We start from the raw sequence: 22,847 nt of genomic DNA, 5'->3' as shown, positions 1-22,847 counted from the left end.
TCCCGCAGCCGCCTGGGCAGGGAGCGAACTTGGGGTTCCGCAGGGCAAGGGAGCCCCGGGGCCGCTTTGCCCAGGAATTCAGGCGCGGCGATCTTTCAGGGTTTGTCCAGGTTTTCGTCGGTCTGAGAGAAGAAAAACGCCGCGACTGTTCAGTGAGGTTTTGGGTAATTTCCTGCAAGTTACCTGCTACTAATGGTTGATAATTACTTCTTTGTATAATGTGGATTTTGTTTGTTTTTTTTCCTTCCCGAATGTAACATCCTGTCATCTCTATACACACATACACACGTATTTTTTTTCCCTGGTCTGAAGCTAGGCAGTTTTTTATGTATTTGAAAATTACAGGACAGACCATGCTAATGGTTTACTAACACATGTAGAATCTGAATGGTTTAACAAGAGATGCAGACAAAACGTTTTTCTGTAGAGGCTCAAAGCTTGAGCTAGAAAATTTTAAAAAATGGTGCACATCTTCTGCTAAAATATATGGGTAGTTACTGTGGTTGGCTAAGTAGTATAACAAGGACATAGATGCTGTCATGGTAGAAACGATATCCTATTCTATAAATTCAAATCCTGAACTGGAGCTATTTACATCCATTACTAATACCAACTGTGACCCTCAAGTTTATTTGCACAGCAATTGGGAGAAGCATAGAGGAACAGAAACCACCCGGAAAGACATTTTATTGTTAAGAGAAGGTTGGATGCAGTTGTGCTGTGGAGAGGTGAGATGATGACTTATGTATCACTCTGTCAAGGAAAATCAATTACCATGCGTCAGTGGAGAGCCTGGCATTCCTCCTCCCTCCACGAACCTCGTAATGCTTGTAGGTACAACGGGCGCAGAATTCGTACTGTTGGCAGGGGTTTTCTAATGGCTGGGCAGTTCCGGTCAATTGAATCTGGAAACACCTATGAACTTTGACTTTGAGGTTTTTTTTCCCAATACTGATCAAGATGATATTTGAGTATTTCTTGTATTTTTAAAAAAATTTTTTTCATTATTTGTGTGTAATCTCAAGAATATGGATACTTTTGAGTGCACTGGTGTTCAAGGAAAGGATACCTTTTAGTAATCTAATAGCCTGCAAATAATATGTAACTTTTGGGGCTATTTAGGTTGTGTGTTGCTCTGTGTATAGTTCTAAGAAAAATGTAGGGAACTTTTTTACTATTTTCAGTTTTTATTGCAGTGCAAGCAGAGAAATACAAAGACAGAGACACCAGCTTCCTGTTCTGAATCATTTTTGTGACGTTGACAAACCAAAATCATACAATTTTTGCAGGCCTTTTTCTCCTGCATTGGCTTGAGAAGGAGAATCTGAATATACAAGGGATATGGAGTTTCTCTGTAAAAAGTAAAATTCAAAGTAAAAGTGCTCATTTTTTCCTGGCATCTGTCATTATAGTGTGTATTTCTGATCTTTCGTTGCAGAGCCTGTTGAATGGATTAATGTGTTACAAACCCGATGACCCAATTGAATATTTGGAAAGCTGTTTGCAGAAAGTGAAAGAGCTTGGAGGGGTGGAAAAAGTGAAATGGGACACTTTTGTCAGCCCGGAAAAGAAGACCCTGCCTCCACTCAATGGAGGACAGTCCAGGAGGTCTTTTTTCAGGAATGGTAATGTATTAAGTACAAAAATTGTTGTATTTCTTGCACTGTGGGTGCTTTTACGTCTATCACTGAATTATTTTATACTTACTGTTATTGCAGATTATGCCTCGTTCTGATTTCCTTTAGGCAAAAGGATTTAGGGATTATTTCCCTGCTTTTCTGCATTTGCTTTTCTCCCGTAACGGGTGCTGTCCTTCTGGATGGCGTACGTACTAACATCAGTGCAGTTACACATGTCCAAAGAAAGGCGACGAAGATGTGAAAGGAAGAACGAACAAGTCTTATGAGGAGCGGCTGAGGAAGCTGAGGCTGTTTAGCCTGGGGAAAAGGAGGATGAGGGAAGACCTTATCGTTCTCTACAACTAACAGAAAGAAGGTTGTAGCAAGGTGGGGATAGGTCTCGTCTCCCAAGGAACAAGTGATAGGCTGAGAGAAAATGTCCTCAAGTTGCACCAGGGAAGATTTAGATTGAATATTAAAATTTCGTCATGGAAAGGACTATCAAGCACTGGGACAGGTTGCCCAGAGAAGTTGTTGGGTCACCATACTTGGAGGTATTTTAAAAACTATGTGTTCCACTTAGGAGATGTGGCACGTAAGAGATGTTTTAGTGCTGGACCTGGCATTCCTAGGTTAAGGGTTGGACTCTTTTTCAGCCTAAGTGATTCTATACATTAGGTTGATTTTCTAGTTTATATTGGAGCTATACGCCAATTTACTAAATAAAACATAAAAAATAAACTCTTAGAAAAAGGCGCGTCTCATGAGCAAATCTAAGCAATGTCATACTGATACCTGTAATTATTTTGTTTGTAATGTTAACAAAGAATAATTAGCTCATCCTTCAGTTGCCATAGCTATTCCTCCTTGCCATCTAAACATTTCATTAAGCTAATTAGCAAGGATACAAACTCTTATCTTTGTGTACAACATGTATTACTGACAGAGTTCTGCTTAGTCGTATACTTTATGCGTACAATGCAAGGCTTCACTTCTCAGAGGCCACTGCCAAATTCTGGGTCCTATGGGTAGACTTTCGCAGAAAAGCTGATGTGCTTGTAAAGAAACACCAAAGAAAACTGTCTCCTAGTGGTTCCATTTTAATAAGTCACCTAAACAGAGTCTGGGAGTATTTCATAGAATGATAGCAAGCGCATTGTAAAATTAGGAGATATTTATACTTCCTGTTTATTTATTATACTTATCTAAATCCGTGTACACAATAGATTTTGACTTTTCTGTGTATTTTCACAGTTCCCAGTTTATCTTACTGTTTTACAGTGATGCCTGACAATTCTAACTTCCCATACCGACGGTATGACCGACTCCCTCCAATCCAACAGTTTTCGATAGAAAGTGACACCGACCTCTCTGAAACTGCTGAGCTAATTGAGGAGTACGACGTGTTTGATCCTACAAGACCTCGACCGAAAATTATCCTTGTCATAGGTAGGAAGGCAGAGTCATTTTGACAAGACTTTATCTTTTTTACTTTGCCTTTTAATTTGCGCTGCCTGTGAATGCCTGTGTATATTTAAATACGTTTTTTTCCATCTGCCATAGCAAGTGGTGCACCCCAGTTAGAGTATATCAGAAACTGAAATAGTGCTGAGGATGCAGTATCCCAACTGGAAGTGTTTTAGGGGTTACAGTGAGCAGCCGTGGCCATGTTCTGCAGGCTGGATGCCTGTTAGCAGCTGGAGAGCTTGTGGTTTGCTTAGGGAGCACATCTGCAAGTTGGATTTAATCTGAAACAAACCTGGCTCATGCATTTCAAGACAGCTCCACTGTGTGAACCAAAGTGCTTTTCCAGAGTGTGTTTTGGATCTGAACTAAAACACTCTTGTAGATGTATTCAAAGCTGCTTATGAAAAAGCATATTTAAAAACTCTGGATAAGCTAGCGCGAAAAGGTGATAGGTTCTCTGTATCTAAAACCTTGAAAACTGATCATATGTCCAGTTGGAGAGAGTGTACCTGGTCACTAGTGCGTTGTATTGATAAGATCATCTCTAGATGTAATTGGGATATTAATCTTGTGCCAACTTCAGGGAGAGTAAGCAATCAGTTAGCATTAGTTAATTGTGCTCCTTCCCCAGATTCTCTCTTGTGTGCTGTTTTGTGCTATTAGTGTCCTTTCTAAGGAACTCGTACTTCCCAGCCTCAGACGAGCATACTGTTTATTAAGAAATAGCTGCAGTTTCAATGTAAATCAATGTTTCATTCCGTTTATGAGTTTAGGTTCTTTGGGTTAGTTTCCTTGTCATCTGAAATAGTTCTCTTTCAAAGCATTACTGTCAGGCCTAATTCTTTGATTCTCTGAGCTGTTTAAAGAATAGCAGCACAGGTGCCAGAGTCACTTTTTTTTAGTCTGTAAAGCCGTATTCGTATTAAAGAGTGATATTGCTTCCATAATGGAGAACAGTATGTGGTACAGTAAAAGAGAAATATCTTTTCTGTACTGTAGAGTGGGGTCTCCAAGTATAGCTTGCCCTCTAGATTCTGCATCCAGCAGTTCTCAGAAATGTGGTATTGGAATATATTGAAAACAGAAAAACAGGCATTTTTTCTAGGTATTTGTGGTGTGCCAAAAGAATTGCTTAAGCATTTGTATTTTCTGAATCTTCTGGTTTGGAATTACAAATCTCAACATGCCAAGCTCTCCATGCACCGTTGGACTATAAAGCTTGCATTAGATGGAGAAATAGCACATGCCTTTCTTTCATCTTAATTAATTAGCTGGCCTTCCTTTTCATAAAGGGGAAAAACTGGCTCCTTTTCAGTGAGCGCAGAAGGCTCTTAATGCACTGAAATCCATGTAACTCCATTGCAGTAGGGCGATGAATGAAGGCCTGATCTAGGAGAGAGAAATTGGCTTTCACCTCTGGAACTGAGTGCAGCGTATTTGAAGTGAACGATCTATATGGCAGCATATAGGGAACGGACCATGGATTTTACAGAGCTTTTCTTTTCCCCCATTTATATAGGGAACATTATAAACATTCCATAGAGGCTATTTCAGGTTTATTTTTCAGCTGAGTTTCTCTGAATCTGTTATAGTATGATTTGAGAGAAACCAGTATGATATGTAGTTTAGCAGCTCTTGTCCAATTTTTTAGAGTATCAAGAAAATTTCTCCCAAATGCACCTTTCTTTTGAGAAAACACATAAAAACAAACACTGGAAAGAGTGAAAGAATACCTCATACATAGAGAAAATGAAAAAAGTTTACTGTTAATTTCGAGAGACAAATATTGTACACAAAAAACATGTGGCATATTTTTCACTTTGCACAAGATGCTGGCTAAAGCTTCAATTAAGCAAAGAATTGATGTCTAACCAGTGGTAACTAACCCTACCGCCTAGCTCAGAGAGGCTGCTCCCGTTCCTTGTTGGCAGCTGAAATGAATGGAAGTTAAGACCTGTCTTCTACTTCATGTATTGGGTGAACTTTAATAATGCATTTGCCCAATATCTTTTTAATGCTTCCATAAAGGTTTTTACAACTCCTTTGGTTTATGAAATCTGTCATCCTTATAATGAACCGAGTAGCTCCAAGGCAAAAGAGAACTCACTTAAAAGGTAGGGGTTTTGCTCTTTTTTTGTGTTTGCAGGAAAGTCTTCTGGTGAAATGTAAAGTTATAAAGCTGCAAAAGTGAGTATGTGACTAGATTTTTAGAAAAATCACGTTTAGCCAGCCAGGATGGCACACATCTGAATCACTGGGAAAACAAATGTCTAACACCAGGAAACTAGATTGTGTTTAATAATGTGCTTCCTAACATATTTTGACAAACACATTTTCACCGTTGATACAGCCTGAATGCAAAAATCTTAAAAAATTAATTACCTGCTGTCATTAGCCCCATAGCTGAGTATGGTTTTAATTGCACTTAATTTAAAATATTGGTTAGTATTAAAAGAATATGTTTTCCTTTTATAATTAAATTAAAGAATAGATCAAAGATAGTGCCATCAGAGGGGGCTGGCCTTTTGATTTGTTAAATCCAGTCCACAGCTAGATCTCAAATTCGTAAGTATTTTAGAAATCTTCTTATCACATGAATTTATTTTGAATTTACAACAATATAAGCAAAATTGAAATGCTGAGCTTCCATTGACAAAACTAGATTAAATCAACTGCTTTAGCAAAACTTATTGGGCGTAAAAATCTTCACTTAAAACCAGTTAGCAAACATAATTTTAGATGCAACAAATGTTCCCTAGTCTAGACATCTTCTAAGAAATATGTAAAATAACCATGCTTTTCTTGAATAATATATAATCTCAGAATAAGCGAGAAGAATGAAAAACAGAAGTGTCAGTATGATTTATCAAAGAGTCAGGACTGGATACATAGTTCAAGAGATTACAATGGTTGCTGTGGGAAGTAATTTTGTCCTATCCTTTTTCTCTTATTTTATTACTTGAATGTTCCCCCTCAGATTGTAAATGGGTAATCCAAGTTTGCTATAAAGGGATGCTTTTGGATTGAGAAAAACAAAATGAGAAGTTTATGAACATCAGAGCAAATACTTCATTATTTTTTCTACTTGCAATTCAAACTGAAAAAACAGAATTGCCGAACTATACTTTCTTGTTCTGCTTCTCTTTAATGGCAAAACAAAGCTCTCCCTATCAGGAGTGTAAAGTCTGTCTACTTGGTTACAAAAAGGGTTTCTTCAGCCATTTTACAGTTTTCTAGAGACTGATTATTTTTTCAGGTCACAGTTCTGTTTTTCTGGCATCTTCGGCATCTCTGCTGGAATGCAGATACTATTTTCCTTGTCAAATTTTCTGATTCTAATTTGCTACGTTAGCTATATATTTTTTTGCATCTTTATTGTTTCTGGGGTGCAACATAGTCTGTTTCAAACTTGTCTTGAGTCTCTAGGGAAATAAACTGAATTTCCTTCCTTGGAAGTTTTATATCTGCAGGAATTAAACACAGCATCAGCTCCAGTCTGTTTTATAAACCCTTTGCTCCAAAGCACAGTTACAATCTACTGCCCTTTTTTTTCCAGTAGTTAGGGTTATTGCCAGTAAATAAAGCCATGTAAAATCGTAGTAATAAATGTTACATGTAGGTATAAGCACATACGTATTTAGGATACATTATTTATGTGTTATTCTCACTAGATTGCAATATGTGGCTTTATATAGCGAGAGGGTTGCTTTTGGAAATCTTTATGTGGAGGGAATAGCCATTCCAATAATCCTAGGCATTCACCTGGCAAAATCTGCTCCGTTCAAACTGGCAGCAATCATCAAACAATTAGCTGCGCTTCTTTGTGCTGGTGTTTTCGTCTACGTAACTAAAAAGGCATTGGGAATCAGTTACTCCAGGTTACCAAGAGCCTGTAGTAAACCGTAACCTACATTGAATTGTCTCATTTGAACATTTGTGTCAGGTTCGGTTTTGATGCAGGAGTGGAACGCAGTGTAAGGTTTGAGGAAATCCATTTGTCACGGAAAAAGCTGAGTCTGCCGTCAAAGGATTCGGGGAGAGCTGGAACAGAATTGCCTTGTAGCCACTTTAGTGGAGGAGGCGATTCCTAGTATGTGAGATCCTTGTGCATCTACAGAAGGGAAACATCCTTTATTCTAATAAAGAGGGTAGCTAAGTCATCTATGGAAGGAGATAAAGCTGAAAAAACTAGGCTCATCTAGATCACTTAAAAGAACTGAAATGGCAGAATAGCTGTAAAACCTGACATAATTTGGGAAAGAAGAGAGAAAGCATGTGCATTTTTAGGAGAGAAGCAGCAAGTGAGCGGAATGATCTCTAAGGTCCCTTCCAGCCTAGGCCGTTCTGTGATTCTGTGAGTGAAAAATACATGTGTTGCCTGATCTAGCTGAGGGGCGTCCCTGCCCGTGACAGGGAGGTTGGATTAAATGGTCTCTAAGATCCCTTCCAGCCTAGGCCAGTCTGTGATTCTATGATTTTTCAGTTGTAATCTTGCTGTACAGAGATAAGTTTTTCTTTCATTTGCTTACTTGTGTATTTTATGAACATCTGTAGCTGCATTGACTTGTTGGTTGTTATGGATAAATGCTTCTGTTTGCATTTACCTTAATGTGGTTTAAGCATTATTTAAACTAATTGGATAATGATAAAGCCTTTCTTTTTTTTTCACCCAAGGTTATAACTAAAATGTGGAGAGGGTATGGGAACACCTTAACAACACACGTTTCCCAGTGCATTCTTTTCATGTGGGTCGCAGTCTGAGTTACAAAGGCCAGGTGGAGAGTTGCCATCATAGCATCAGGAGTACAGAAGAATTTCTAATGACTACCAGTGACACTGAAAGCTCCCTGACATGTAATATCGGGACACAAGTTTGAACCTGATTACACAGAGAGTGTCATAACCACACATGAAGAAATACCGTAAAATGCATAAAAGCTATTTATAGGAGTAATACAGATAATATAAGAAAGAGTTGTATGATTACTAACAAGAAGCTTTATGTATTTGTATTTACTTTCATTGCATTTCTGTATTTTTTAAGTTGATAGATAATGTATATTATATTTTTAATAACTCTTAATTTTTTGTTGAAATGAAATTCAATATTCTCACACACTATACCCCCAAATATAGCTACTCAATATCAAAACATTCGTTTGGGTTTTGCTTTCTTATGCTGTTCAGTAACATACACATTCATGTAGATAAGCATTTTTCTGAGCATTTTATCGAAACAATTCTCAATTTTTACATACTGTATTCCAGTTTCTCTATTCTTCCCATCATTATGTGTCCTTTTACTTCAGACATCGTCTCATTTTTCTTTCCTTGCTTCTGCTGGCCAGCTGACCTTCACTTCAGCATTCCCTGCTGTGTAACGTAGCTGTGTGCTGCGATTGTGATCACCTATTCTGCCTGTGTTTTACTGAAGGGTCTCTTTATTCTTCAAGTTGTCCAGCAAGCTGAACCTAACAAATTGCTTCTCTATCAGATGCTTCAAGCATCAATACCAGAAGTATGCATGGTTCAATAAAAGTCCTTGTACCAGATCACTATGGAAACATCTCCGCTGATTATTTAATATGTTTCTGTATTGTAAAATTAGAAAATTTCAGAAACTCATGCAAACATATTTAGGAACAGATTTTATTAGTGCCATTTCATGATTAGTCCATTGATCTAACTGTCTTATTTAACCAAGTAGGATTCTTTCTGACATGAATATGCTTCACACTATCTGGCCCTATGTGTGGTTTCACAGAGTTCAAGAAGGGACCAGTTTATTTGTCTGTTCCTCTACTACGAATCAGGGAAAATTCCTTTCTGGGAACAGCTGCAGAATGAGCTCAAGCCTTAAAAGAGTGTGTTTGTTTTTAATAAACAATTAGATTTGTGTCCCTTTTTTTTACTTCAGTTTACAACTTGTTACCTTTATGATAGGGTGGATGAGACCCATTTCTAAGGGCTGGTAACAAGTCATGCAACTGCAAGATTTCTTCTAATAATGGTTGGAAAATCGGTGCCGAAAGCAAAGATTTCGCGTGTGATTGTGTACTTCAGATGAAATGTTAATTTAATGTTTTGCTTATAATTGACAATAGGTGGCCCAGGAAGTGGTAAAGGAACGCAGAGTTTGAAAATAGCAGAACGTTACGGATTTAACTACATATCGGTTGGTGAATTGTTAAGGAAGAAGATCCACAGCACAAGCAGCAATAGAAAATGGAGTCTAATTGCCAAAATAATTACTACTGGAGAACTGGCCCCTCAGGTATATCCTGTGTTAATGTCTACTTTCGAAGTGTTTGTACACGCTGTATTAATGTGCACCATCAAGTAAACCTGCTTTACGTTGTTAAATAAATAAATTCTTTTCTCTGTGAAAGGAAACAACCATAACTGAAATAAAGCAGAGATTAATGCAAATCCCTGATGAAGAGGGTATAGTGATTGATGGATTTCCCAGAGATGTTGCCCAGGCAATCTCCTTTGAGGACCAAGTAAGAGATTGTTTTTATTCTTTAAATAACTTATATACCTCTAAATCTTCTCAACGACATCAGCCAGATTTCTAGAAAGACTAGATGTTACTCCTAGCTGAGCATTGCTCTTAAAATCTTTACAATTACATAATTACGGGGTGACAAAAGGTTATTCTTTTGGTTAACATTATATTACATCCTGTCTGAAGACAGAATATTTTGTAAAAAGACAGTGTGAAAATATAACCAGTAATCCAAGCCTCTTGCCTCAGTAATGAAAATCCTCACAAGATGAGTAAGTAAGTTCAAATCTAAAAAGTCATATTTTTTTGTCTTAGTGATTTAGAAAGGAGGAATACATATTTCCATGTCTATTTGTTCAATTTAGTCTCCATTAAGAGAAAAACAGTTAAATCAAAGCATATCCTCACAAGACGTTTAATCTTGTTCGTTACATTGCATTAGTGCACTGAAAAGACAGGAATAAAATAAGGGTTAAAACTGTGCATGTTTTGCAAATTTTTGTAAGCCAGAAATGTTGCTCCTTTTTTAGAAGTTTAGATCATTTTGATTATTCTAAACTACAACTTTAAGGTTTAGTCAGCTAAAACTGTATTCCTGACTTCTATTCACATGTTGTTTTCATATGTGTATTTTAAACTAATCTAAAAATACTTAAATTCAGTGGAAAAACAAACAGCTTATGTCATTTTCTGATCAAGTGCTGTTAACATGACAGTTGCGGTCACGAGGAAGGGTTGCAGTTTCAGTGCTGCATTTTTAGAGCGCCCTTCATGCAGAGTATTTCAAAGTCCTTCACAGTTGCTCGTGTACCACCATGTCTGTTCTTTGAATTCTAAGTGGCATTGCCAAGATAGAAGTAGCAAAAGAAAGCTGCTAATGAGACGTTTAATTAGTGTGCATTTCTAAGGTATTATTCTGGGCAAAATGTAGAGGACTGAATTGAGGAGATTAAAGGAAATAGACAAAATAGTTATTACCGAAAATAGCCAGTGACTGCCAGCTATATCTCCTTATAATTAACAAAAGAGAAGATTGAGTATTTTATAAATGAAACTGGAGAAAGTTAGGCTTAATGGTAATTTCTTTGCCTTATTGTTTTGTCCAGTGTGTTGTGTGATAGCATGACTTAAGTACATTTCTTAGTGCTATAATTTTGTGCTCATGTTGTGTTTGATGAGAGAACGGGGGATATGAAACTGGAAGAACTGACAGGAGTTAAATTAAGTGTTTTAAGTTATCCTAGGGTCAGATCCTCCTTCTAAAAAGGAAAACCAGTTAAAGAGCCCTTGAGCACCCGTTAGAGCTCTTTAACATATGCTTAAACTCTCCCTTTGCCCTGTTCTAATGTGCTTTTATGGTATTTCCTTGAAATATTACCCTCTGCCAACATGGTTAACTCTTGTCAACTACAGAGAAAAGAGACTGGTAGAATGACAGATGATCGAAATCCTAAATTTGGCTCCTTTTTCCTATGTGGTATTGCTTCAAGGATGCTGTAGATCGGTATTTTTATTTTTTAGAGAAAGAAGAGGATGTATTTAGTTGTTTTAGACCTGACTATGTTCTCAGTTCCTTTATTTTCAGTCTAATGGCATCTGCTAAAACATACTCCTCAAGGCCTCATTCTGCCTGAAAGATAGATGAGTATCTGAGTATCTAAAAAAGATCCTGGAGCCCTTCATACATGCGTACCTTTCAGTCTTATCTTTTCTAAAATAAATATGGGAAAGGAAAGAAGGAATCGTATAGGTTTTATAGGAGCACAGGAAAGAAAACGTCGTCTGTTAGACTCCCCTTTTTTCACTTTTCATTGTAGCTGACCTCTTATAAGAGCATATCTACATCCACAAAAATATACAAAAGATGTATAAATTTCAACGTACAACATCTGTTTAATCCAATGGGATATATCCAGTATTTTATCTTGGTTTTACATTTTAAAGAAATAAAATATGCTTCTTGTTTCTTTAAAATTCTCTGCTTAGTAAGCCATAGTGCTACACATATGAGTAGCAGGGTCTTGTGGTAAGGAAAGGGAACTATCAGCAGATGTGGTACCCATCTTCCTTCTCAAGATGAGGCTGACAGTAATCCATGGCATGTCAGCATGTGTACATTAAACATGCTAACATTATTAAGGCACTCAGAGATCCCTCAATGGGAAGTGCAAATGAGTTTTGGAGAATTCAGTAATCAGCAATTATGATAATTTGTGTAGGTCTGCGATTAAAGATGCTACAGGTGTTTTCCACAGCTTAGAAATGCTGGCAGTGGGTAGAACAGAATGGAATTATTCTCATTAGCCAAAACTGACAGGATAAGAAATAAGTGGTTGAAATGTCAGCAAATAAATTTTTCAATTAAATAGTAAGACACTTTATATTTAGAAGAGCTGTTAAGCAGGGGAACATTCTTCTGAATAAACTGCTGAAATCCCACAGAATGCAAATAGTCAAATCACATTATTCAGTAATACATGTGCCTTATGCTTCCAAAGACATCCCCTCGTAGATGCCTTTGAATGTCTTAGAATACTGAGATCCATTTGTAAAAAGCTCCAAATAAGAACTAATTCTGATTTTGTCCTGGGTGAATAGTTATTCCTACAGATGGTCCCTTTAAGACCACTGCATGCTTATGTACCTGAAAACCACAGAAAAGGTTGTATCACATAAGGCATTTTATAAGCTTTCATTTAGGGGAACTGCCAAAAGATGCACAAATGAGAAGTTACAATTTATTTAACTGTTTTCCCTCATTCATGATCTCTTCACAACGCTTAGTTGTTTTGATTACAAGGGTTTTAAAACGCAATTGTGTATTCTTGAACTATGACTTTAGATTATTATTTGTTCCATAAAGCAGCAAGAACACTTTTGGATTTTGCGATGTAAATTAAAATAAGTAAGTTTATGTAAGGAGAAATAGAATATGCTGGCTTTCTCAGCTTGTTCACAGCCATATAGGATATAGAATAGATGCTAGTGGGAGGAATGAGCAGCAGGGACAAGGGTGACTGCTCATTTATCCTTCATCATTTGAGTATATTGGGATGCGTATTCATCTGTAATCCCATGGAAGCTTGAAATAAGCTAAGATGCATTGATTTTAAAAGGCGCATTTTCACTGTGCAGCCTTTCTCCTTTGCCATTGTTTACACACACAGAAACTCAGAGAATATATGTAGTGATCCCAAAATAAATTTTGGGGGAAATGTGAAGGACAAGTTATTAAGCTGAATGGAGACTGAGATGCGTGATACAAGATACTGAGAGTGTAGGTAAGGCTGGAACACAGAGGCTGGACAAACGTGAGGAAAATAGGTCTGTGTACAAAACAGGCTACAAAAATCTAACATCATTATAGTTCAAGAAAGCGTAAGTGGTCTTTATTGATCTTAAGAAGTCTGTATTGTTTTGTTGTTCCTCTCTGTGAGGCAGAGGGGATGTGGTGGGGTCAAGAAAGTGTCTGGACCCAATGTCACATACAGGGCCAGGAAGTCAGAACTTGGTGGACCAGCAGAGAGCCGGTACAGTTTTTGGTCTAAGCCACATCATCTCCCTGTTCTCCACCAGTGCACGTTGTGGACAGTAGGTGATGAATAACTGAAGGGCAAGGCATGTGTAAAATCTGTCTTGCCCCCAAAAGATAACATGATAGTTCCCTGAACACTGTTTATTGAACCTTTTTGTGTATATTATTACATGGCTTTCACCAGTGCTGAGTGACTGTAAAGATAAATTAATTAATTTGCACTGGAAGTGGTTCACCATAGTAGCGGAAAAGGAGAAGGTCAGCTGAGGTGCTTGGTCTCTCTTTCAGGCACATGTAAAATCTAACTGTGCTGTGTTTGCAGACATCTTTAATGTAACAAATTATGCTAAAATAATTCCTTCGGTTATATGGCTTCACGTAGCTGTTACTGACACTCGACGCTATTTGAGCTTTCATAATCTCTTCATTTTGTGAAAAAATCAAATGGATACATATATGTCTGAACTCTAGTTACAGGACCTGTCCTGCATAATGTTCTAATATAGAAGTACACAATGATAATGAGTTCTTGCTGAACTTCACTTGTAATTGCTCTTAGTACTACCGGCACATTTTTATCCCTTTGACTAATCCAGAAGCTGAACTTTTCTCTGGAAAAAAAATGTTATTTTTAGTAAATGAGTCAAAGCAAACCAGCTTAGGCTAACATTCCCAAACATAGGTATAGCTAAAAGATGACGATTTCTTCCTTATTATGTTGCCAGATTTTTGTGTGGACAGTAAGTTCTCAACATGTTGCTAGGCAGAATTCTATTAAAACACATTGCATCTCAGTGACTAAAGCAATGTATCATTTGCAGCACTCTCAGTATTTCTCTTTCTGCTCAGATCTAGAAATCACAAGTAACAGAAACTGCTTCCAAGCAATAATGTCAATCTGGAATAAGTGGATTAAAAAGCACTTTTACACATCTGAGGAATTTTACGTTTGAATTAAAGCTTTTATCCCCCTCTTTTTTATTGAGTTTTGTTAATATCACAGTTCCTATCATCCTTATCTTTTGAGCAGGAAGGAAATCTTTAAGATAGTGTCAGAAATGTTTTCAGATTCTCAGCAGTGCTTGCCAACCAGCAGCAGCTCTGCCATTCTGGTCACTTAACGCCAGCTTTGTTTTTATGGTCGGCTACTCATCGCAGCCTGTGAGAACTCACGGCCACGCGCACTGCAGTTTTCTCTGAATTTCTCTGTTTTCTTTGAACTTCTTAATCTGAGTTGAAATAAGGCCTATGTTTTTCTCTTTGCAAACAGTATACATGACATACAGCTTCTCTCGCTGGAAGTCTTGGATTGTTGCCAAATCCCGATTCTTGCATTTCTTAATTCCAGAAAGCACAGTCAGTACCGCCAACACTTGATAGGGGTACTTTTAATAAAGCCCTGAAGTCATGTGATTATGAGAATCTCAGCTCTCACTTTAAAACAAAGTTCCAAGCAGTCGTGGTTGTGGAAAAAAAATGAAAACTTGAATTTTAATATCTTAAAAGCAAATGGAACTTTGAGTTTATATATTTGTTTTAAATATGTGGTAATTTTTGGATTTTGAACACTTTGAAATCCTTATGTGTAGTAGCACAGATTTAAAACAGATTTATTTAGCCTTTCAGTTTGAGCTTAGGCATAAAGCTGCCCTAAACCACAAATATCTAAGGTATCCGTGATTTCCTCTGAGTGCAAATAGTAGAAAGGTGTTTAGATTCCAAGCACACATTTGAAAACGGCGAAGAGAAAATTGTTACCGTTAACCTGTCAGCTTGAAATTCAGCAAGTATCTAGAGTACCAGCATGCTCAAGCATGCTAAATCTTCTTCTCCAGCAAGACCATAATGAAATGCCTCTGACTGGTGTATTGAACTCACATGACTTGTGAAGAAGAAACTGCGGTTTGACTTGCTGTGTAATCTCTCACATGGCACTAAGTTTGTCCCCTTCCCAGGAGAAAGAATTTCTCACTTCAGTATTCTCCAGTTAATTTCCATTACTGTTTTAATTTGTGGTTTGGTGGGTTTTTTTCCCCACTTTCAGTCATTCATGTGTAACTTTCTGTCTGGTTTCAGTAATTCCTTCACCAACATTAACGTTGTTAGTTTCAATAAAGTACAGATGAAGTTTGCTTAAAATATATTAACTGTAAGTTTTGTTAATAGTGAAATGAAATGTGGAACAGGTAGTAGATTTACTGAATATTCATTAATGAATATAGTTTAATTCCTTGATAAAAGAGAAAGACTATTTTTGTAGAAATTACCTTAAAAATGTTTTTGTGTTATATGGCCTGGGTGCCAAGAGTATATTTGAAGAAGTAAAATCTTAATATAAGTAGTAAACATACGCAGCAAATTTTATCTCATTCTTTAAAATGTCCTTAGGAATACTCATAAATACACTACACCTACAAAGAATAACAAGCTCATCTTGGCTGTGATTCGAGTTGACTTTTTAATTCCCAGATACATTCCTTATGCCAATTGTTATAGGAATGAGTTTTGCTGAAGTAGAACAAACTCTGTGGATGGCGCAGTATAGGATGCTGGGAAAACCTGACTCCCTCAACCTCACAGGCTAAGGACAGCAGGACTGTTCCTCCAAGTGTGATACTTACACCTCCAAGGGGAAATTACGTCTGCAGTACCCTCAAAGTCTGACATAGGTGTCTGTGGCCAGCTGACCTGTGGTAGCTTGACTGCCAAGCTCATGCTCTGCAAGGAGCTTCTCATAGAAAACCTGCTGTGTCACTGGCCAAGAGTGGAGGCTCCAGAACAACTAGCAAAATGCATGTAACCTTTCTGTGAATCGTCTTAAGGGGAAAGGATGTAGCTATTTGTTCTGGTGAAGGTATTTTTTCCACATGATGGTCTATGTGTCTTCTTCATTTCATTCCCTCTCCAAAGTCTATCTCCCTTCTCTCAAATCTCCACTTCATTGTTCTAGGCCGATAAACCGTAGTCCTCTCCCGGATATATGTACTCAGTCATCTGTATGAGCGGTGTGAAGGCTAGCACATCAGCAGTCTGCATTACTGTGCTTCCTCTCATTCATTCTCTTGGGCCCTGTGAGTTTTTCATTGCTTTCTTAAAGCCAAGCCTGAGCAGGACATTTAAGGAATGGTCTTACTGTTTGTCTTCTCCCCTGGAAGCTAGAGCACTCTCCTGGGAGAGGCAAGCAGTGGTTCAATTCTTTGCTGGCAAAGAGACCCTAGGTGTTACGTGTCATATTTTTCTGGGCAAGGGATCTCCACTGCTAGCCAAACTAGCCAATGGAGAGCTCATCCATTGCTGGTTCTTAACCTTCAGGTGAGGACCCGATGTTCTGAATTCAGAGGAGATGGAGGTGCCTGCTGAGCAGGTAACTGCCCTACGCAGGTGAAAATCTGGATCTGTTCTTCCTAAAGATTAGTTATTAGTCAATTAGTTATCAGGAGGCCTTATTGTGTAGTCTGGGGAATTTGCTGGAAGCTTATTTCTTGGACAGTATGAATACGGTTCAAAAGCATCTGCCAGAAAAAATTGTATCGGCAGGATTCATTTTTTGACAGCATGATTCATGTTTTGCTTTTCTAAAACAAGAAAAAAAACTATGCAAACAGTCTAGTAACCCAGCAGAGTTGGAACTATAAAAAGCAAACCAGTAATTACAAGGGAGAGCATCCATACGAAGGACATAAACTAGCTTGCTAGTAACCTTTACCAATTAGAATAAAATGCACTGTTAAATTAATGACAATTGTTCATGAGCTGTCAGTTAAGTTTTCTCAAGAGTATCTAGTAGAACATACCAGGAATTAAGAAACAACATTTTTTGTCCTTTGCCTAATGAGGAATAATGAGAGAGTGTGTAATCATCAAATTTCTAGCAAACAACCACACTACTCTCACTAACAAGAGGGGATGTGGAAAATATCCCTAGAGAGAAGAGAACATCTTTCCACTTACACTGCTTTACGTCAATAACATTACCAGCTTACATGGAATTACTCACATTTTACGCCTTGTTCCAGTTTGAGAAGGAGATTCAGACCCAAATAGAGTAGGATTTACTTACTAGTAAATACTGTTCTAGAAACATGAGAGGATGTACCCACCAGTTTTATTCTAAGTTGATGCCATACGCTCTTTGTCTCATGTAAAATTCAGATGGTTGTGAATAACCAGAAACCTGTCTGTTCCATAGGAAAATATTCTCCCTTCTGCTGAGTCTCAGTTAGTAAGTCGTCGAGTTCACTTCCCTGAGCCCCACAGTCCTTCCTCACATGCTTTTCTGAACATGAATAAGACCCCCTGCCTTCAGCACGAGATGAGGGCGCTGTGGGAAATCAGCATGAAGGAATCCAGTTCTGCTCTCTACACTGGCTCTGTACACTTTTCTACAAGCTGAGTCTCAGAATGAAACTTTTTCCTAGTCGTAAAACTCAACAACAGTTAGTTCTGAGTATAAAAAAATAGGTTTGTTTTCAAATAAGTCGTAAAGAACCCTTCTCCTTTGTTGGAAAAAAGCCGTATGTACTCACATTTCCATAGGAGAACTAGATGTGTTTCTACAGAAGTAATCCCAGATGTTCGCACTAGCCTGTTACATTCCAGCTCAAGGTATTTATAAGCATCTTGTGCAGGCGGATGCAGTTGAGGCAAGTGGAAGCACTGTGGTTCATGAAAACAGGAGTGAAATATCAATTGTGTTTTGAGGGTTTACCCTGAAGATTGTGAATGCCTGTAGGTCTGTATACCTATGAATATAGAGGAGATGTTACACTTCTGTGCATCTAAAACCAAGCAGAGGCTTGTGCTTGTTAAGTGGTTTTTTCAGCTACTTTCTGATGATAAAGATGCATATTCTGCAGGTGAAAGATAAAGTCAGAGACATCACAATCAGAATCTGCTTTGTATTCCTACCTTAAGCATGCCTGAGTGGCTTTTTTTTTTCACTTTTAGACAATACTTCATTTGAAACTAGGCTTCTTGAACTGATAATTTTAAACCATTGTTTTCACTGACATTTCTGTGAGTGAAATGTATTTCAGATTACAAAAGCCAGAGTGTCAGAAAAATATTTTTAGTTCCTGGGATTCTGACACTGTCTTTTGTATTGTTGCTGTTATTAGTCAAGAAACTGAGAACAACAGTACTCAGCTCCTGTAGAGAATTTTCCATTTTCAAAAGTATTAGCAAATAACTAAAACCTAGTTAATTTATTTTCTACAGTAATTGTGGTATTGTACCTCGTTATTATCCTCATTTTACAATTAGAAAAAATAAAATTAGGCCCGGGGCATGCTTCCCCATGTTTTCTCAAAAGGAACTAATCTCTGAAGTGAGTGCAGTTTTTAGGAGCTAAGCAAATGAGAACCTGCACTCCTGATGGTGTCTTGGTGGCATTCCTCTCTTGGCCTTGCTGTGGGGCTGCACTTGCTCAGCCACAGTTTCTGTAGAGAACTGAGGCTGACTGTGGAAAGCTGCACTCTCACGTTTGTGTGAAACTGAAGGAGACCTTCCCTTCATCTCCTTCCTCTTTTTCATTAAGGGCTAATAATTTCATGAGCGCTACGTTTATTCTAAGTGAAGTTTGATGCTATACGTGAAGTTACGTGATACACAAAAGTTGAAGTCTTTATGCTTTAGAAGGTCTGGTATGACTTCACAGACCTGAGTATGTGGTAGGTGCTAGTCCTGAAGATGTCTGGGAACCGGCATTGAAAGTGAGGATAGGGCCAGCTACAGGTTGGAGCATCTAAAGATTTCTTACCATCTTTCTTCAGTGTTATTAGGATCCACAGAAGTGGAAATATTAAATGAAAACTACTCATATAAACTACTTCTGTCCTTCACTTCCTAGATCCCTGAATTGCAGTTACAATTTCTGAATCCCTGTGTAATGTAGATTAGAAAGCTTCAATCAGCTGGATATCCATGCCGGGACCTGAGATATCTCTGTGCTCAGTCCACTGCAACGTGCATCAGCCATTCCCTTTTATGAGACAGTGTTCCATGACCTAAAATTGCTTTGATATCTGTAGGATTTTATTTCAGAATCTGTGTCATGGTTTGGATATCTGTACTTCTGTATGCTCTTTAAATTCTCAAATTCCTCATTATGCTTCTACTACTAATGAAGTATGTAACAGAGCTACTTTTAATAATGTCCATATTACATGAAAGTCTAACACAGACTCTTACTTTTATAGTCTTTCATGTGAATAATTATGTGCCTTAAAACTATTATGTCGTAGTAAAATTAACTCTCATAGTTAATTCATCCCATGAAAGGACAGAATAACTGTCAGTTATGGATTTGGGTGTGACATGTAACAGTGCTCACCACACAGACTAAAAACGGTAGGAGAAATTAAAATCCTCTTAGCTGCCACACCTAACCTCTTGAAAAGTGCACTGAAGCTTGGGTGGGATTTAGAGAAACAGGATATGTTATAAGAAACTGTCTTGGAACAGCTCTGTTTTCGTCTGGTCCTAGATGTCACTTAGCGTCATAGTGGCTGCTGGATTTTAAATATCACCTTACTTAAAGGCTTTTTAAAACTATCTTAAAAAACATCTTCCTGCAGAGTATGAGACATTTACAGTTTGCTCTTTTAAAATGCCTCAATTTTAGCTAGAGGAATGTCTGGTAACACAAATGATGTATGTACTCAAGAGGAAGTTTCTGGGATCATAGATTCATAGAATCATAGAATGGGTTAGGTTGGAAGGGACATTAGAGATCATCTAATCCAGATTGTAAAAAATTTTCATTAAACCTTTTCCCTAACATTTCAGGTAAAACAAATCAACTAACCTTCACATAAGACAGTCAAGTGCTTCTTTAAGCCTACAAATTTTCCATAAAAAAACCCCACAGAAGTTGAATAACTTCATCAGGTTCCAATTTATGAAAATGTAGCATATCTGAGCCTCACCCAATAGTGGAATTGCTGGATAGTCGGCTTAATCACAGATGTCTTGCTCTTTCCACAGATCTGTACCCCAGATTTGGTGGTGTTTCTGGCATGTTCCAGTCAAAGGCTGAAAGAAAGGTTACTGAAGCGTGCTGAACAGCAAGGGAGACCTGATGATAACCTGAAAGCCACTCAAAGAAGACTAATGAATTTCAAGCAGAATGCCGTCGCATTGGTTAAATATTTCCAGGAAAAAGGGCTAATTATCACAGTAAGTCCTTTGGTACCCATATCTGAAACCTCAATTGTTGTGGTTATACTTGGCTTCTTTCACCTTTTGCTTTAAGATAGGCTAGGTGAGTCAAATAGCGTATACACTATGGTTACTGAAAGCAAACCTTCAGTTTTATGGGAGAGTTTTTTCTGCAAAATGCAGTAACACAGAGCAGAATTCGTGTGTGTGTAGGTAACATGGTAAGCAGCGTGTCAGTTCTTTGCTGCAAGCATAGTTTGCTTTGCCAACTAGTTGCAAACCCTTAGCTCAGCAATAACTTGCATTAAAGAAGAGCTTGCTTTGAAACACTGGTTGCTATTCCAGTGCTGGCAGTTTCATCCCTTGTAAATAGTTGTGTCCTTTGTGCATGGTTGTCTTGAGTGGGGGGAGGAAAGCAGAAAAAAATGGCATTCTAACAGAGAGCATATCTTGCGTTGGATTAAACCAATACAGCTTCTGCAAGGAATAAATATATCTGGCTGTTGACTGACTTCAGTAAATGAAAAGTCCTCAAATTATCTTATCGTGGTTTAAATATGCCTTATTATGTGTTATCCTACAAGCTTTAATGTTTCAGATAAAAAATATTATGACAAGAAAGTTGCAATGTAAATAGACCACCTGGATATTGGTAATGATACTGAGTTCTGCAGTATTTGGGGCAAGAGAAACTGTCTCTAAACACAGAACGTACCAAAAGCTGCATTCATAAATAAAGCCAGAAATACTTCATGGAATTAGGGCTGGTAAGTACTACTGAAGTGGTTAAATGCTTAATGATGATGAATCCAACAAACAGTTAAAAACGATTGAAGTATTGACATGTTCTGACTTACGGACTGTGATTTTAACAACGCACAAAACTTAGTACCACATGTGGTACCATGAGAGCGTAGAGGGCCAGATTTGTTTCTTTTGATAGCCTGACTAACCTAGGTAGTTCACATTGGTGTGTTTTCCTCGCAGCAGCTGGTCAGATTCATGATGGGCCAAAGCATCCTTAATTCCGAGTCATCTAACGATGTTGATAGTCCTAATAATGCACTTTAATGTCTTTGTGAATTTCAAAATGAAAATCTCAGGAAATTTTTACATTGTTTTCTCCAGAGAGTATCTGTTCCATTTGAGGATTGTGATTAACTCTGTTTGGAAGGATGAGAGGGCTGGAATTCTTGGAAGTTGTTGTTCATGACTGAGGAAGTGTGTTTTTTGTGACATTTTTGTAGTGTTTACAAGTGCTCCTCCTACAGAAAGCATACTAAGATCTTCAGTGAAAATGTGCCTTTTTGGGTAAAACATGTGGCATATCTAGAGAGAATTCCTTTTCTGTGATGATACCTGTAAAACAGACGTTTTTTCCTATTCAGGTTTCATCTTCTACTTTTTAACTTTTTCTTGAGAGTTCAAATTGCAATGTTCACCCTAGTTATCTCTTCTCTTTTTGAAGAAAGCACATATTTGTGATAGGTATGGAAATGTTCACATACTGTCCACTACAGGGTGGAGAAACAGCATATGCAGAAAATACTGACTTGGCCTTTTGACTGACTTAAGTCTTTAATATGAAAAGACCCTGTAAGATTTTAATTTACTCTCTAATTGTACAGTACCTACTCAAAATATGTTGATACAATTTTGCGGAGATCTGTAAATTACTCTAGATTTGTATCAGTGTAGAAGTGAAGAGAAATAGACTTTGGAAGGGAGACTCTCTTGCTGACTTGTCGTCAGAGCTCCTGCAGTGCAGCTGCATTTCCCTTGTTGCAGACCCAGGGCATTAGTAAAGCCAAGCCTGGAGAGTTAGATGCATGATTTCATGGCCAGTGGATAAAAGGTCTTTCTGTAGATGATAAAGAATGTATATGGCAGATCTCATTTCCGCAGGACTTCACTGCATATGGAAGATACATTTTGTAGTGGCCTAAGGCAACCAAGTTGGCGGGGGATAAATGAGAAAATGGAGTAGCTGGGAAAGAAGTGATAATAAGAGATAAAGCATACATACTCCAGAGCAAGTAAGCAACCGAAAAATTCTACAGAAGGATATTTTTTAAAACCACATGACCCTGAAACACAGGAAACATAGGCTAAGTCCACATAGAAAACTACATGCTACTACAGAAATTTGTAAATTTTAAAATAAGCATTATCTATGGAGTTTTTACCTTCTGACAATGTCATTTCTTTTCATCATTTTGTTGGAAATTCATTTGTCCAATGGGAAATCTAATTAGGCTTCTGCCAACTTCCTGATCTATTCCTTTAAGCAAACATCAATTGAGATAACATGTTTTCTTACTCCAGATGGCTTTGATCCCACTGTCTTCTTCACTGATGAGCTTTCTTTTGAATTTAAAATAAAAAACCCATGTAATTTTTCATAGCCTTCCATCAGTGGAAAAGAGTTTTCTCAGAAAGCCATAGGATTCAAGAACCATCATCTCTACCTTCTCCTGATGGAAGCCTTGTATCTACAGCTTGCCTTTACTAGTATGTTTTTGTATAATACACGTGTGATATCAACACTTCTGCATACACT

General features: G+C 37.8%; 1 protein-coding gene across 1 annotated transcript in view; it reads left to right on the top strand.

Moving 5' to 3' along the window:
- Positions 1 to 1,436: 1,436 nt before the first annotated feature.
- Positions 1,437 to 22,847, top strand: part of AK5 (adenylate kinase 5) — a gene marked incomplete at its 3' end in the record, with an annotated part of 48,999 nt that continues 27,588 nt past the window's right edge. Inside the window, exons 1-5 of the mRNA XM_009864556.1 lie at positions 1,437 to 1,625; positions 2,901 to 3,068; positions 9,191 to 9,360; positions 9,476 to 9,589; positions 20,114 to 20,305. Coding sequence (XP_009862858.1) covers positions 1,457 to 1,625; positions 2,901 to 3,068; positions 9,191 to 9,360; positions 9,476 to 9,589; positions 20,114 to 20,305 — 813 coding nt within the window. The remainder of the gene's footprint in view (positions 1,626 to 2,900; positions 3,069 to 9,190; positions 9,361 to 9,475; positions 9,590 to 20,113; positions 20,306 to 22,847) is intronic.

The sequence above is a fragment of the Apaloderma vittatum genome, unplaced genomic scaffold (genome assembly GCF_000703405.1).
Source record: "Apaloderma vittatum isolate BGI_N311 unplaced genomic scaffold, ASM70340v1 scaffold510, whole genome shotgun sequence".
Classification (NCBI taxonomy): Eukaryota; Metazoa; Chordata; class Aves; order Trogoniformes; family Trogonidae; genus Apaloderma; species Apaloderma vittatum.
The sequence above is the reverse complement of the archived record's forward strand: the minus strand, read 5'-3'. Positions and strand labels throughout refer to the sequence as shown.